This window comes from Schistocerca cancellata, unplaced genomic scaffold (genome assembly GCF_023864275.1).
Source record: "Schistocerca cancellata isolate TAMUIC-IGC-003103 unplaced genomic scaffold, iqSchCanc2.1 HiC_scaffold_818, whole genome shotgun sequence".
Classification (NCBI taxonomy): Eukaryota; Metazoa; Arthropoda; class Insecta; order Orthoptera; family Acrididae; genus Schistocerca; species Schistocerca cancellata.
Genome location: NW_026046829.1, coordinates 28,779 through 46,917, shown reverse-complemented (window position 1 = coordinate 46,917; position 18,139 = coordinate 28,779). Strand labels below are relative to the sequence as shown.

General features: G+C 46.2%; 1 protein-coding gene across 1 annotated transcript in view; it reads left to right on the top strand.

Moving 5' to 3' along the window:
- The window catches only part of LOC126143525 (tubulin beta-3 chain-like), a gene marked incomplete at its 3' end in the record, with an annotated part of 80,549 nt that overhangs the window by 51,416 nt on the left and 10,994 nt on the right, over positions 1-18,139 (top strand). Inside the window, exons 3-4 of the mRNA XM_049915432.1 lie at positions 7,400-7,646; positions 16,524-16,650. Of these exons, the coding sequence (XP_049771389.1) occupies positions 7,400-7,646; positions 16,524-16,650 (374 nt within the window). The remainder of the gene's footprint in view (positions 1-7,399; positions 7,647-16,523; positions 16,651-18,139) is intronic.

Below are 18,139 nucleotides of genomic sequence, written 5' to 3'. Positions count from 1 at the left end.
CTCGTGTTGTCCTGTCTCTGCCATCTACTTTACAGGATATTTTAGCGGATGACGCTCGAGCAGCTGCTCATGTTCTTCGTTTCATTACTTTGACTGGATTGTCCAAAGACATCTAACTCTTTCACTTATTTTATCTGCCTCTTCGTAAGAACTTTCTGGTGTCCCCACCCCTTGAGTTTTACTAGATTCTATGTGCTCTAACAATTGTGACTGGGCGCTAATGACCTCAGTAGTTGAGCGCCCTTAAACCCCAAACAAAAAAAATGGAAACGTGTCGGCTCTGCGGGTGAATAGCACTTTTACTACACTAGATAGACGGTCTTCTCAACAAAAGCAGTCATCCCCCCCAGGGGGTTCACAACTCTTTTGTGGACACGTGCGTAGCGAGCACGGGACCCCGAGCTAATGTGGCCCTCCTTCCTTTCTGGGCTGCATACCTTCCCTTTCCTAATCCTTCCCCCTCCCCCATCTTCGCCCCCTTCACCTCTGGCTCTTTCCTTCCCTTTCTCCTCCTCTGGGAGTATGGTTTGTGCCTACGTCCAGTGACGGACGCTCTTAACTGATAAAAATTCCTTGCTTTCTATACTTGCAAGTCTTCGTCCTTCTTCTGTCCTTCTCTTTTCCTTCCCACTTATCTCTGCACTTTTCTCTGCTGCGGCGTTTGAGACCCCTCTTCTTTCCTTTCCCTTTCTCTTTTTTCCTCCCTGTGCATGTCTGAAGGCCGACCCATGCACTTCAATGCGTAGCCGGTGACGGGGTAACGCGTAATTCCCCGCCCCGGGTAGACAGGTAGGACACGTACGTACCCCCTGGTAATGGCCAGGCCCAGGGAGGGGTGATTACCTGAGCTGATACCTTCTGAAAGTGCCGATTGGTCCCTCCGTCCGTTTGTCGGGAGGTGTGAACTGAGGTGTGAACAATCACCTAAGGTGGGAGTGCCCTCAGTGAGGGCCCCCACAAGGGAGGAGCGCGCCATCGGAGACGCTGGTAATCATGGGGGATTTTTCTGCAATGGTTTCCTCACCTTCCACTATGTCTGCTCACAAATGTAAGTTCACTGAGTCTCAGCCACAGACAGTTCTTCCATCGTTGCCACAGTTCCTTGTGGTTTCTCGGTCTGACGAAGGTCACGACTTCTCCACGGTCAACCCTTTCATTATTCAGAAAGGTGTCGACGCAATTGCAGGTCCTGTGAAGTCTCGTTCCAGATTATGGAATGGCACCCTGTTGTTAGAAACAAACAGTGCCCTCCAGGCACAAAAATTGCTGCGTACTTCTCTGCTCCACACCTTCCCTGTCCGGGTGGAACCGCATCGTACCTTAAATTCCTCGCGTGGGGTCGTTTATACACGCTCCCTCGATGGATTGTCTGACGAAGAAATTCAGCACTACCTGTCTGACCAGGCCGTCACGGCTGTTCATAGAGTTATGAAAAGGGTTGACACGAACATCATTCCAACCCGCACTTTCTTCTTGACAATTGACAAAGAAACCCAGTTCCTCCCCTTCTCCGCTAAGGCATGTCCCATCTACAGCACCACCTGGCGGAAATCGCCCTCGGCCGTCTTCTGTGTCGCCGAGGCGCACTGCTGGTTGCCGGTCAACCGGCCGATCGCTGGTGGCAGGAGCTGCTCCTGACCAACCTATGGATCAGGATCTTCTGCCTTCGGCTGACTGCCATTCCATGCTGTCGGTCGCTAGCTCCGAGCAGTCTTTGAGTTGACAGCAACTTTGGTCACATTCCTCCATTTTCTGTTCACCCCATGTCCATTATCCACTGGAATATCCGCGGCATTCGAGCCAATAGGGATGAATTGTCGATCCTCTTACGATCCTACTCGCCGGTCATCTTCTGTCTTCAGGAAACAAAGCTGCATCCCCATGACTGCTTTGTTCTCCCTCATTTTCAGTCTGTCCATTATGATCTCCCCTCTGTTGCAGGCTCTCCAGCCCATGGAGGACTCATGATTCTTCTCCATGATACTCTCCATTATCACCCAATCCACTTAAACACTTCCTTCCAAGCTGTCGCCGTCCGTCTTTCCCTTTCCGGATACACATTCTCTCTTTGTACTGTATACATTCCATCGTCCACACCAAAGGCAAGAGCTGATCTCCTTCATCTTCTTGGTCAGCTTCCACCCCCCTATTTGCTGGTTGGGGACTTCAATGCCCACCACCCGCTTTGGGGATCTCCACATCCTTGTCCCCGTGGATCCATATTGCTAGACGTCTTCCACCAAGCGGATCTAGTTTGCCTCAACACTGGGGTCCCCACATTTTTGTCTGCCTCCACGACAACTTTATCTCATTTGGACCTTGCGGTCGGTACTGTTCCGCTAGCTCGGCGCTTCGAATGGTTCGCCCTTGATGATACACACTCGAGTGACCACTTTCCACGTGTCCTCAGACTGCAGCCTCAACTGCCATATACGCGGCCGCGACGCTGGAAGTTTGCCCTAGCCGATTGGACACTTTTTTCGTCTCTAGCGACATTCGATGACCGTCGCTTTCCCAGCGTCGACGATGAGGTCACACATATTACCGACGTTATTCTTACAGCTGCGGAACGTTCAATACTACGCACCTCCGAATTGCCCTGGCGCCCCCCAGTTCCTTGGTGGAACGAGGCATGCCATGACGCACTACGTGAGCGGCGACGTGCTCTTCGCATTTTCCGTCACCATCCTACTTTGGCCAACTGTATCAGCTATAAGCAGCTCCGTGCGCGATGCCGTCGCGTCATCGGCGATAGCAAGAAGGCAAGCTGGAAATTCTTTATTAGCTCATTTAACACCTTCACTCCCTCCTCGGAAGTTTGGAGTCGGCTTCGACGGTTCTCAGGCGCGCCTAGTTTCTCCCCGGTCTCTGGGCTCACTGTTGCGCATGATACATTAGTGGACCCCGTCGCAATTTCTAACTCATTGGGCCAGCACTTTGCTGAGATTTCGAGCTCTTCCAATTACCCGCCACCGTTTCTCCCGAAGAAACGTGCAGCGGAAGCGCGACCTCTTGCTTTCTCCTCTCCAAATCGCGAAAGCTACAATACTGTTTTCTCCATGCGGGAACTCCAACATGCACTCTCTTCTTCTCGCTCCTCCGCCCCAGGACCGGATGGTATCCACGTCCAAATGTTGCTGCATTTATCAACCCATAGTCTGCGTTACCTCCTTCGCCTTTATAATCGAATTTCGACCGACAGTACTTTTCCCCGACGATGGCGGGAAGCTGTCGTCGTTCCTGTTCCGAAACCTGGAAAGGACAAACATCTCCCCTCTAGCTATCGCCCCATTTCTCTCACGGGTAGTGTCTGTAAGGTTTTGGAGCGTATGGTGAATTACCGTTTAGCTTGGTGGCTGGAATCCCGCAGTCTTTTAACACCTGCCCAATGCGGATTCCGAAAGCATCGTTCTGCAGTTGACCATCTAGTTGCTCTCTCCACTTATATCATGAATAATTTTCTCCGGAAACGCCAAACGGTAGCAATATTTTTTGATCTAGAGAGCATACGATACCGGTTGGAGGACAGGTATCCTCCGCACACTGTTCTCTTGGGGCTTTCGAGGTCGGCTGCCCCTTTTTCTTCGCGAATTTATGGCAGAGCGCACATTTAGGGTGCGGGTGAACACTACTCTCTCCCGTACTTTCTCCCAAGAAAACGGGGTACCCCATGGCTCCGTGCTGAGTGTTGTACTGTTTGCCATTGCCATTAATCCAATTATGGATTGTCTCCTTCCTGATGTCTCGGGCTCCCTCTTTGTGGACGATTTTGCGATCTACTACAGCTCTCAACGGACCAGCCTTCTTGAACGACGTCTTCAAGGATGTCTCGATCGCCTCCACTCTTGGAGCATCGAAACCGACTTCCGTTTTTCTCCCAGTAAGACCGTTTGTGTTAATTTTTGGCGACGTAAGGAGTTTCTTCCGCCCTCCTTACATCTAGGACCTGTCAACTTTCCGTTTTCAGACGTCGCTAAATTCTTGGGTCTTACGTTTGACAGAAAACTATGCTGGTCCTCCCACATTTCGTATCTTTCGGCTCGCTGTCTGTGATCCCTCAACACCCTCCGTGTCCTGAATGGTACCTCCTCGGGAGCGGACCGAGTGGTCCTTCTCCGCCTCTATCGCGCCTTAGTGCGCTCGAAATTGGACTATGGAAGCATAGTCTACTCCTCTGCTCGGCCGTCTATTCTTCGGCGTCTCGACTCTATCCACCACCGTGGATTACGTTTAGTGTCTGGAGCTTTTTACACCAGCCCTGTAAAAAGCCTTTATGCTGAGACTGCTGAACCTCCGCTGTCTAATCGGCGAGCAGTCCTTCTGAGCCGTTATGCCAGCCATCTGTCTTCCATGCCTGCTAATCCCGCCCATGACATATTTTTCGACGCCTCCTTTGATGTAGGGTATGCAGGCCGCCCCTCCTCCCTACTACCACCACCGGGAGTCCGCTTCCGTCAACTGCTCCATTCTCTTTCCTTCCCCTTTCCTAAAACCTTCTTGACAACTTGGGGTACAGCACCGCCTTGGCTCCGTCCCCGGATCTGCCTGCTCCGTGACCTTTGTCGATTTCCCGAGGATGGTACCCCTGCACTTGTTTATCGTCGGACATTTGCTGCTCTATGTGCACAAATGACGGAAGCCACATTTATTTACACCGATGGCTCGAAAACATCGTTAGGTGTAGGGAGTGCCTATGTTGTTGGCGACACCCCAAATCACTCTCGGCTTCCCGACCAGTGTTCGGTCTATACTGCGGAGCTTTACGCTGTTCTCCGGGCTGTCCACTACATCCGCCGCCATCAGCGGATACGTTATCTGCTCCGATTCTCTCAGCTCTCTCCTCAGTCTCCAAGCTCTTTACCCTGTGCACCCTCTGGTCCACCGGATTCAGGACTGTCTGCGCTTGCTCCACCTGGGGGGCGTCTCGGTGGCGTTCCTCTGGCTCCCGGGACACGTTGGTATCTGCGGAAATGAGGCGGCCGATATTGCAGCCAAGGCTGCAGTCTCTCTTCTTCGGCCAGCTATTCCATCGATTCCCGTCGCCGATCTACGGAGCGTTTTATGTCGTCGTGTTGTTCATTTTTGGCACGCTCACTGGTCGACACTTCCCCGAAATTTCGGGACGTGAAAACTCTTCCTTGTGCTTGGACCTCTTCCTCCCGAACGCGTCGTCGGGAGGAGGTAATTTTAACTAGACTCCGGATAGGGCACTGTCTTTTTAGCCATAGACATCTTTTAAGCGGCGATCCTCCCCCACTCTGTCCCCACTGCTCTCAGCTGCGAACGGTAAGACACCTTTTAATTGAGTGCCCCTATTTTACTCAGTTAGGCGCCCGTCTACAGCTGTCGCCTGATATATCGTCAATTTTAGCAGATGACACGCGATCGGCCGATCGCGTTCTAGAGTTCATTCGTGCCAGTGAAATGACGTCAGTCATTTGAAGTTTTTTTGGGACAACCAACCCCCTTCTGTAGTGAATTTTTTAGCCTTCCTTCTGCTTTTAGTTTCTCCAGTTTTATGACTTTCGTTCCCATTGCTGCTAGTTTCAGTTTTCGTTTTTTTTTTTACTGTTTCCTAAGTCACAGACCGGGCGCTAATGACCTTAGCAGTTTTGCGCCCTAAAACCATAACAAAAAAAAGCAGTTATCGGGGTGAACGGTGTGTCGAAACGTGCAGGGCGCCGCGGACGCAACCTGTTGGGAGCAGTAATGTTATGGAAGACTTTCCTAGACTTGCATGGAATCTGTGGTAGTAAACGAAGACACGCCCGACGGCGAGGTCATGTTTCAGAAGGCTAATGGTCCGTGTCTGACACAGAACCATGCTACAGTGATTTGAGGAGCATTATAGTGGACTTAAGTTTGTCTCGACAACCAAATTGGCCTGATCTAAGCGCTATGAAACGCATCTGCGTCGCTATCGGGCGCCATCACGGGGTACGCAAATCGGCAGCCCGTTATTTACGAGAGTTACGTGACATGTGCGTAGACACATAATGACAAATACCTCCACAATCCTACCAACAAACTAGGATCCCTGTTACGCTGAATCGGTGATGTATTTCGTTCCAAAGGCGGACAAACAAGCTATTAAGCAGATGGTAATAACATTTTGACTCATCAGTGTATATCGTTAATCAGCTGCTTAAGGATGTCGGTTGTTAAACAGTGCAGAGGATTAAAGGTAAAAAAACCTAGTTTGGATATCTTCAGCGGTTCACAAAGCACCGGCTCCTTGGTCGTTTACAGCGAAGATGTTCTCCCCCTGAGCCGCTGTCTGTTGAATCACTCAAAGGAATGGAAAATAACTGTCTGGTTCTGTTGCCAGATAAAAGCAGAAAACTGGAGCTTAAGGACAGGTGAATGAAAAAAAAACTGTCGGGACTAGGACATGTCAAGACAAACGGACGTATTTTCAACTATTTTCTTACAAAATTATTAGTTTCATGTATGTTAGGATTTTTCATTAGTTATCATGGTATCTAAAACCTATAAGACCATCCACAAAAAATTTTAGTACAAAGAAACCACGCATTAAATGACAGTGATGAAGACACACGCGCTTAATAATTCTGCACTCTGCATTTCTGAAGAATGTTAGCGTAATTACAAAAAAAGACCGGTTCATGTTTGAGATTGTTAGTACATCATCCTAGTGTGTAGCTCCATCCAAATTGTTTATATTTAGCGTTCCGAAACAAATATATTCTATACATTAGTTACATCCGTATTTACACACAGTGAGCTGATAATGTCGATGGGCGTTGTGCGCACATTTGCCTCTCTCGTTTTACTACAAACAAAAGTACGAAATGAAAAAGTGGACGTAAAGGGCTGTCACTGCAACGCAACTGAAGTATTAAACGTCGTGTCAAGATGAGTTGTCATTGGGCTACAGGAGGCGAAAATTTGAAACACTGTTCGAGAAACAGCGGCATTTGTAAGCCACGCAAATAAGTTTCCGAGATGTACGGTTCCAGCTGCGACGAGACGCCCCATTTGGTTCATGGAGTGAGTATTTTACGTACTTCTATCATCTCAATCGAAACATTCAGGAACTCTTCTCGGCACTTCAGTGTGCTGCAGCATTTCTGAAGTGAGACGCATATTTAGAATTATCAGTGTCCAAAAGTCGGAACAAACTGCGTCCAGCCTAAGGCCGACACGTGACGGGTCATGACATCACCTAAAAATGGACATCTACCGGAAATCAGGATACATGGCAATACTATCACTTTCTCAATTAAAAACCAAATCGGACAATAGCTTCTGTGAAATCTCGTAGCTCTGCAGACTGAGAATTCTCACTTCCGCCTTCACCACAGTTCCAACAGCACCAAGGGGCACTATTTTATTAGTACATGTAGTTCAAACTAGTTACTGATTTGTGTTCTGACAGCTGGGAGCCAATCGTGCAGCAGCAGGTACGTGCCGAGAGCCATTATGCTGGACCTGGAGCCTGGTACGATGGAAGCGGTACGCTGCGGGCCCTACGGACAGCTCTTCCGGCCTGACAACTTTGTGTACGGTCATGGCGGCGCCGGCAATAACTGGGCCAAAGGCCACTACACCGACGGCGCCGACCGCGTGGACTCGGTACTCGACGTGGTGCGTAAGGAGGCAGAGAGCTGTGACTGCATCCAGGGGTGAGTACACTCCATCACTACTACATTCTTTTTCTTGCAGGGACTACTCGTACTTTGGTCTTCATCAGTCATATCCATTCCTTGATTCGGCACGCCAAGACTTCCTCTCCTGTGCCAATCTCATCTCAGGGTAGCACTTGGACTCAGCGTTCTGTATTAGCTAGATATATTTCAGTCTGTCCATCGCCTAGAGCTCTTGCCTTATGTGGCTTATTCTAGCACTGTGGAAGTTACTCCCGTCGTCTTCATGCATGTCCCTTCTCACTGGTTCCTGCATATTACGCTCTTCGCAAAAATTCTGCAGAGGACCACCTCATACAACAATTTACAAAGTCGTACCGAGAGATGATCTTAGAAAATTCTCCTCCTGCGTAAGATCGCTAAGCGGAACAAAGACTTCAACTCACTCGTCGACCAGTCTGGTGTAACTTAAGCTTTGATTTTGTCGTTTTCTATTGCTACACACACTTCCATGCAACTGGAAAAAGAGCAGGTAACTCTCACATATAAGGTGGTCAGAAAGAGTCTGAACAGCTTTGTTAGGCTGTTGCACAGTAGGCTGCGCTGAGACATAACTGACAAAAGAGACACTTTGCGCCATTTACGGTTTACTTAGCATTAAAGTTAGCCAATCAGGTAACTGCGCGAGCAAAATCAAGCAGCCTGCTTGAGACAGTGTCGCCAAACCCAACAAAAGCATCTTTCGCTCACGTTTTAACAAGTGATAATTCACGGACCCGCAGATGTGCGTTTCAGCATGTGCAATTGCGAGCATCTGCGCGCGCCACTATCTGACTAGCTAAAGTCAATGCCAGTTTAATCGGAAACAGCGCAACGTATCGATTTTTTTTCTTTACAATTACTTCTCAGCACAATCCACCCTGCAACACCCTTAAAAGCTTTTCAGACATTGACTATCCTGTATAAGAATAATAGGGTAATTTTGGATATAATCTGGTAGCTAAGGAGAAAGCTAGATAACAACGATCTTCATTTTTTTGGACGCCAAATTTATTTCAGTGAAAAATAGACATAAAAAACTTACGTTACATACCATACGATACAATACCATAAACTTGGTGATCAAAATTATCCGGACACCTGGCTGAAAATGACTTATAAAAGTTAGTGGCTCCCTCCATCGGTAACGCTGGAATTCAATATGGTGTTGGCCCACCCTTGTCCTTGATAGCTTCCACTCTAGCAGGCACACCTGCAATCAGGTGTTGGAAGGTTCCTTGGGCAATGGCAGCACATTCTGCACGGAGTGCTGCACTGAGGGGAGGTATCAATGTCGGTCGGTGAGGCCTGGCACGAAGTCGGCGTCCAAAAACTCCCTAAGGTGTTACATAGGATTCAGGTCAGGACTCTGCGCAGGGATGTTACGATCGTGTAACCACTTCGCCACAGGTCTTGGGATATGAACATGTACTCGATCGTTTTGAAAGATGCAATCGTCATCCCCCAATTGCACTTCAACAGTGGGAAGCAAGAAGGTGCTTAAAACATCAATGTAGGCCTGTACTGTGATAGTGCCAACAAAACTTGTGCAAGGCCCGTCCATGAAAAACACAACACCATCTCTTCAGATTTTTACTGTTGGCACTACACACAGTGGCAGATGACATTCACCAGGCATTTGCCATACCCACACTCCATCGTACGCCACATTGTGTACCGTGATTTGTCACTCTAAACAGCGTTTTTCCACTGTTCAAGCGTCCATTGTTTACAGTTCTTACACCAAGCGAGATGCCGTTTGGCACTGCCGTTTGGCACTGCCGTTTGGCACTGCCGTTTGGCACTGCCGTTTGGCACTGCCGTTTGGCACTGCCGTTTGGCACTGCCGTTTGGCACTGCCGTTTGGCACTGCCGTTTGGCACTGCCGTTTGGCACTGCCGTGGTTGACCTGTACGCTTTTGTGCTGTATGTGTCCCTTCACATTTCCACTTCACTATCACATCGGAAGCAGTGGACCTAGGGATTCTTAGGAGTGTGGAAATCTTGCATACAGACGTATGACGCAAGTGACACTTAATCACCTGACCACGTTCGAAGACGATGAGTTCTGCAGAGTGCCCCATTCTGCTCTCTCACGATGTCTGACTACTGAGGTCGCTGATACGGAGTACCTGGCAGTAGGTGGCAGGACAGTGCACCTAATATGAAAAAGTATGTTTTTGAGGGTGTCAAGAGACTTGATCACATAGTGTACTTTGGAGTAAAAGCACGTACTCTGTGGGGGCACAAATGATCAATGTTATGTTGTCCGTCTGAGGCATGCAACACACTGATACTCAGGCCAGTCATCTTCAGTCCACCCTGTACATTCTTCATGGAACCCACTTCTAACACTTAGAACACTTTACCCAATTAAATGATTTTCTTGTTGACAATTTGAACTCCTTACAATGAAGGCAAGGCATTTCACTCTCATCTTAAGAAGAGCTGTTGGGCTCTCACGTCGTCAGAATCTGCCCTTCCTATGATCTACACCCGGAGTGCTTCATTTTTTTACCTTCTGGGGAGATTTTTTGTTTGATAGAGTTCATTTGTGTATGGAGACTGGTGATGGTTTCTCGTAATAAGGAACTGACTTTACACTCTACGGTGATACAGTGAATTAAGACTGTGTCTGCACTTCAGTCGACGGATCAGTATATGGAGAAGCAGGAAGTGACAGTTTCGTGTTCTGGAACTCTGGAATTATTCTTTCTGATTTATCTGATGCTGGAAGCTCCTATTCGCCAAAGGCATTTGCATTAAGCGGGACAATATTAGTCTTTCTAAATGCAGATAGGTCATTTTGCATTGTTGCTGTTCTAGTGTATGAAAGTCCAAACAACTGAGCTATTTGGTACTGGGTTGTCACTCTTCCCGGATGGCTGTTAAGCCATGTCTTAATGTCCTGATCATATAAAGCGCTTAATAGTCCGATCCCAGATGTGTGTTTTCATCTTCAAAAGGATGATTAATCAAATTATTAGTGATAAAATAACCCAAAAATTGCAGCAACTAATTGTAAATTTTATATGTATTTATTAAATTGTAGCTAGTAAAACGTATAGGCACAAGTAGTGTGCTGTTAAAAGCAGATACTTCTTATGTTACACGCTATAAATCTTACAAAATTGTGGGTTTCTATCAGGCAGTTCCGGTTTTACATCAACTGTACCTTCTCTGTAAAATTCTTTGTGCATAAGAAGAATGGTGAACAATCGTTTCACTTGGCATATGCTCATAAGGCCTGTTAAAAGTATTATTCATTTTATTACTAGTTTCAGCTTTTAATATGACTAATAGTTCCTTGCCGAATACAAAATATCACTATATAAGAAACACAACAGCAAAAAATTTAGGAAGTTATTTTGCCCAGCAACGCGTTTGACGCTATCAAGCCTCCTGGCGGCACTGGAGTTGCCGGTTGTCTTAAAGGTCTAACGGGCAAAAGAGTTACAGACTCGTAAAGAGAAATGACTCCCGGTTCTTCCCCAAACCCGATTGTACCCCAATTTTCCGTAAAAGAACAGACCCACAAACTTAGATCCATATCCTTAACAACGGTTTTCTACAGAATTGTTAAGTTTATTCAGAGTTGAAATATACTAAAGTTTTTTGTGACAGAAAAGATCTTATCCACAAATCAGTACGGATATAGAAACCATTGCTCTTGCCATACTTGGCTTTCCTATTTCTCGCACGATATCCTGTGAACCATTGACGAAGTGCATCACGCAGGTTCCATATTCCAGAAAGTGTGTTCAAACTACAGATTGACGAAGATCCGAGAATCAGGAATATGTTCTTACGTATGTGAGTGGCTCGAAGGTTTAATTAATAGAACCTGGTATGTTTTCTTGGATGGGGAATGATCTCAGCCAAGGGTATCATCAGCAGTATATCCAATCTGCTTTTCAATTCCGGATCACATTAATACGTTTCTTGAAACGTCCACCGAATGTAATGCCCTTTCTGTACAAATTTTAGATCCATGAACTCTTAAAACGCTTACTAAACTTTTCTAGAGGAACAGAACAGGAATAGCTCATTTTGTTCAACGTAATGTTAATGTACACAAGTACATATGAATTACATGAATATTATAAGTTTGAATAAGCACATAGGCTATCATTAACAAAGTCTAAGTAACCCAGCTTGTAACACAGGAACGTGGAGTGGACACGCTTGGCTCAGTATGTTAGACTGTCTTTGTTCAATCATCATTGCCTAGTGTATTTCTTTTCTTTCATTATTACTCCCAAAATAGCACAGCAACGATGGCCAGATTCAGTGTCAGTGCTGAATGTCTTCAGCACTGTTTGCTTCGTGTATCAGTATGATACCCCTCTTTCAGTAAGCTTCTGTATGGTTAAAATGGTTCTGACCACTATGGGACTTAACATCTGAGGTCATCAGTCCCCTAGAACTTAGAACTACTAAAAAACCTAACTAACCTAAGGACATCACACACACTCATGCCCGAGGCAGGATTCGAACCTGCGACCGTAGCGGTCTTGCTGTTCCAGACTGAAGCGCCTAGAACCGCTCGGCCGCACCGGCCGGCTAGCTTCTGTATGTTCGCAGTTGAAGAGTGGAATATGCCTGAATACGACTATTATTTTGGTTGTGTTGTAAGTTCCTCAACTGTCCTTTATTTTCCGATTGTAGCTTTAATCACGTAAATCGTCCTTAAGCAAAGTTTTGGGCTTAATTCTCTCTCCAGCAGGAAAGGGCAGGTGACATCTTGGTCATGGTCAGGACAGGGAGCAATTGTGCTGTTCCAGCGATAGCACGGGGAGACCATAGTGGGCCCGGTGTTCTTGCTACATGCAGTCGCGGCTGCTGCCTCTTAGTCCCCTCTGCTGCTGTGCATTTTGAGTTACTCTCTCTCATGGATTTCTTCGCCTTCCTCATCCTCTTGCTACCCAACCTGCGTTACCTCCATAGACCTTGGCAGGCCCTCTTTAGTGGCTGAGCGTATCTAACACTTCATCGTTCCTCATGGATATTCTTGTCTAGCTTGATTCCATTGTTCCTACTTAAGTGTTTTTAGTCGTGCCCCTTCTAGTTTCTATTTCCGAAAAAACCTTACTGTGTACGGCTTGCCCGTCTCTAAACCAGGGTAGGCCGGCGTCGATCTGTGAAAGATTTGAAGGCAGAGTACAGTGCTGGCATAGGCACCAGTGTTTTGGAGCACACCGTTCAGCGCACAGTGTTGAACACGGTGTTCCGCAGCAGAGGACCCCTGTGTGTTCCCATGTTGAGCCAACAGCAGCTTCAATTGCGATTACAATGGGCACTGCGTCATCAAGATTGGACCGTGCTATTAAACCAGGTTGAAGACGAACGGTTGCTCGAAACATGTAGCGCGCCACGTACTCAGGCCAGTGGGAGCTGCATTACGTTATGGTGCATATCCAAGTGACTTCAGTGGGACCTGCAGTAGTATTCCAAGGCACCATAACTGTCGATTACGTGAACATTATTAGGAACCACCTGTAACCCCTAAAGCTTGATGTCTGCCCCAACAGCGATGGCATCTTTCAGCTGGATAACTGTCAGTGTCACAAGACTAGAATCGTTCTTCAATGGTTTGAGAAGCGTGATAGCGAACTCACGCTGAAGTCTTGGCCATAAAGTTCGGTTTATCTGAACGCGATGAAACCCAACTGGAACGTTATCGGGCGCCAGCTTGCGCCCACAAACAAACCGCCTGTAGTGATTCTTCTGTTTCTCCCGGCGTATTTGTTGCTCGAACAGTCCACGGGTATACTGCCGGTTCATAGTGTCCGACGGGCACAATATTTCGGCAATCAGACATGTCGCCATCGTCAGGTGCGCTGACGTTAGAGCACCTGACGATGGCGATATGTCTGATCGCCGAAATATTGTGCCCGTTGGACACTATGAACCGGCAGTATACCCCTTCGACTGTTCGAGCAAACCGCCTGTAAATTACGGGAAGTGTGTGGCCTGCTACGCATAGGTATCTGGTGCCACAAACTTCTGGAAACCTCAAGTATTTATCGAATCCATGGCACGCAAAATGACTGTTGAATTGCTTTCCAGAGGTGGACCAACACGCTTTTGCGTAGGTTGTCATAATGTTTTTGCCGGCCGTGGTGGCCGAGCGGTTCTAGGCGCTTCAGTCCGGAACCGCGCTACTGCTACGGTCGTAGGTTCGAATCCTGCCTCGGGCAAGTATGTGTGAGATGTCCTTAGGTTAGTTAGGTTTAAGTAGTTCTAAGTCCAGGGGACTGATGACCTCAGATCTTAAGTTCCATAGTGCTCAGAGCCATTTGAACCATTTCATAATGTTTTGGCTCATCAGTGTATGTAGACCTACAGACAACATACTTTTCCCATGACACTTCGCTTGTTAAAGTTATCTAGCTGCCTTAAACGGTCTGCTGCTCCCAATTATTCCTCGTTTTTTCTCATATTCCCTTCAAAATACTGACGTTAACAAAGCTGTTGCTTTTGCTTTTGACGCTTCATTTTTCTATTTAACGTAAACTCTTCTGTCCAGAATTGGATGTTAGTTTTTGTCGATAGTGCCGTCATTTACTAGTGCGGAGAAACCGAACGGGTCAATTGACAGGCCTTTCATCTGATAATTTAGAATGGCCATCATAAAAAGCTAGTATATTACCTACGCCTGGACTTAGAGTACACCAGTAACAGGAATTATTTGTCTGCTCGAAATTGTATAATTTATGTTCTTAATGTTAAAATAAAACGTAACTCGCAAAATTTATTTAGTGTCCTTCCAATCTAAGTTAACTGTACAGTAACGATGACACATTACAACAGGCTGTGAAATGAAATGTCGACAAGACAGTCTGTCAGACCTCGTCAGAAAGAGCTACTCACGATGGGGTACAAGGGAGAAAATAAATTCTGCCATAATGAAACACTGCTGATGAAAGTTTGTTATACTTCAGACTTGGTCATTTTTCTAACTTAAGCGTACGGTAGGTTGAAACAGACGTTTTGCCTTTGTTAAAAAAAAAGCATTCAGTGACTGTAGAGTAAAAATTACGAATACATACATGTTACTGTCAAACAGTTACGATACTTGTCCTTCCAAGTAAGAGTATGTAAAAAAGGATTATGTACTCGCATAAAGATGTAGTCTGACCATACAGCGTGCTCTGAAAAGTTACTGGATGTCATTCTTTCAACAATTTGCAGCAAGCTTAAGACTAAAAATTACCAATAGCTTTGGCAGTTGTTGCGGGTTACAGATGCAGATTTATTTTGTTAATAAATAAGATTTTTCGTTAATGCTTTGCGTCCTTCACGCAAAAAAAGTGTTTCAGGTGGTAAGTTAGAGCAGTTAAAATGCTTAAATACAAGCAGACTTGTATTCACAATGAATAGATCATCGCCAAACATGACATTCGTTTGCTGCAGATAACGTATGGTGGCTGTACCTCGTTTAAACCGAAACATGAAAGGTTTCGAATTTTCTGGAACCAAGCATATAACTCCTTGGATTCAAATTATGAACTGACGTTCCTGTTAGACTTCATTTCTATTGGCCAGTATTGGCAAAGCGCAATAGGAGTGCACGTGAAATCATCTGGCAAGTGTGTGTGTGTGTGTGTGTGTGTGTGTGTGTGTGTGTGTGTGTGTGTGTGTGTGTGTGTGTGTGTGTCAGTTAACCAATATGACAGCACCGGTCTTCATTCACTCAAAAGTACGTAACAACTTCGTTCAGCTAATACACAGTTAGAGACCTCGGGTTCAGTCTCAAATGAAGTAGTGAAACCGGAAAGTGAAATGCCTCGTTTCTTTAATCGCGACCGGAAAACTGGTCACAACCACTTCCAGATCATAACGATGCAAGAAGTTAGGACGGCAATGGATTCTGACATACTGTCGGAGCTCAGTGTGGCCTTTGGGGGAAATCTGTAATTTCAGAAAGAGCAAGCTGAACGTAAGAGGGTCGAAGACTGATGGAATAATGCAACATATTGCACATACCTGTTACCGATAGACTACACTACAAGGATAATTCACTGGACACAGTAACAACCGTAAAATACGAAAGCAAAGGGACCTAAGGCGGAATGACCACATGGAACGTGTTTTAGGAAATGCGGATGCTGGCTGCGATTGGTTGGAAGAATTTCAAGGAACTGTAATTCATTCTCCAGATACGTTACGTACAAAACACTTTTATGGTAGATCTTAGAGAACTATTAGTCAGTCTGGGAACTTTACCAAATAGGATTAAAGAAAGATCCATCGAAGAGAGGTACATGTCGTCAGATGTAAGTTCAGTAAGTGCGAGATTGTAGATTCGAAAAAGAGACAGGCAAGGTATTGTTTCCACCCAAAGAAATCGTGAAAAATGACCGTGATGGTGAAACAGAAATCATGGCCCATAGGAAGGCTTAGTTATTTTTCACACGTACTAGTAAAGAGTGGTACAGGAAAGGGGGAAATAATCGTATCCTTAGGAACACACTTGACCTGCGAAGTATGGACGTAGACACGTAATGAGTGGATTGCACTTTTTGGACTTGAAGAATACTGAGGTTAGTACGATCCAGGCGCAGTCCGTGCCCCTTTAACGTAAAACTAAGGTAACTCCAGTCCCAGAGAATCATGAGATGTCGACCGGCCCAAGGCGTCATTTCAATGCAACATGAAAATGTCACACCGATCTCCCAGCGGTTGTCTGTGTCCTAGATGCTGGAGCTATAGCTGAATAAAGTAGCTTCCAATTGGCCTGAAGAGGGTAGTTAGCCCACAAAGGAAAATAACGGCATCTGAACCCGATTCATCCAGGTGAGAGAGATGTGCTACCTATAACAAAAAACATGACGTAAGTACCAGCATTGACTGTGTTGGACTCGTTTGTTGCAGATTCCAGCTGACTCACTCCTTGGGAGGTGGCACGGGGTCCGGCATGGGAACACTTCTCATCTCGAAGATCAGGGAAGAATATCCAGACCGCATCATAAAAACATACTCGGTGCTGCCGTCGCCAAAGGTGAGTACCCAGCTCCTCTGCTCTGTCGGTCAGACCCTGGTTTCTCAATACCCTCTGAACTTTCAAGATATTAAGAACTACTTGTTATTACCCAAAATATGAAAATGCAATGTATTGGTTTACAAACACATCGCCTTTTAAGATCAGTCTGTGTTCGCATATTTGCGGTATCGGCATAGCGTCTTTTAGTCGATAAAATGTGCTGAGTCTACAGTTCGATTCCAGCCACTGCTTTCATGTGGAATAAGATCAACAATGGTGGTCAAATACTTTCGGCATAATTCACCCTCGTTCTGCGAACGTCCTTAACAAAGATCGCGCAGAGGACAGATTCCGGACAACTTTTGTCCTTGGGGTGAAAACTGCATCTAATAGGCGAAAGAATCACTCACGATCATCGCCCTGAGGATGCAGGAGCCAATGGAAAGCATGCATCAAAAACACACACTGTGAATCCACGGGACATGTGCCCAAGTAATTGAAGAGGGGCCAGGAAAACTCCATTCGCAAAAGATGATTCTCGAATAGACCTACATCCTGAACTGCGGGAAGGTCTTCCAAAGGAGAGGTGACAACAAGAAAAAGATTGCATGACTATCGAAAGAGCAACACTCTAAGGGGTCGAAGCGTGGAGTATCAGAAGTTAGAATGTGGCAGGGAAGCGAGTAAATCTGAAAAGGGAAATTCAAGGGTTAAATCTGGTAACTCCTTTCAAATTTTGATAACTCCTTTCAAATTTTGATTTTGAAATCCTTATCAAAATAATCTCAATCGCTTTTACTCAGTTCATTAGTTTCAATGTACAAGGTAACAGTTACTGAACTATATGAAATAAAACGTCCTAACTTTTGAGCCGTTTGCGTTAGGACGTCCAAACTGCTCTGGTGCCCGCGGGGCATTACGTGAATTAGTATAGTTTGGTTTAGCGACGAAGCTGACTTTCATTTGGATGTATTCGTCAATAAGCAAAATTGACGCATTTGGGTGTCTGACAATCCGCATTTCGCGATCGAGAAGTCTCTTCACCCTCAACGGGTGACAGTGTGGTGTGCAATGTCCACTCACGGAATAATCGGTGCGATATTCCTTGATGGCACGGTGCTACCAAATGGTATGTGAAGGTTTTGGAAGACTATTATCCGAAGTGACGCTGATTTCGACACGATGTGATTCATGCAAGACAGAGCTCGACACCATCGAAGCAGGAGTGTGTTTGATGTCCTGGAGGAGCACTTTGGGGACCGCATTCTGGCTCTGGGGTACCCAGAGGCCACTTGGATGGGCCTCGACTGACCACCATATTCTCCGGATCTGAAGACTGCGATTCCTTTCTGTGAGACTGTACTGAATTCAAGGCGTACAGTAATAACCCTATAACCGTTACTGATCTGAAAACAGCCATTCGGGAGGTCGTTGAGAGCCTCGATATTCCGACACGTCAGCGAGTCATGCAGAATTTCGCTATTCGTTTGCACCTCACATCGTGGCA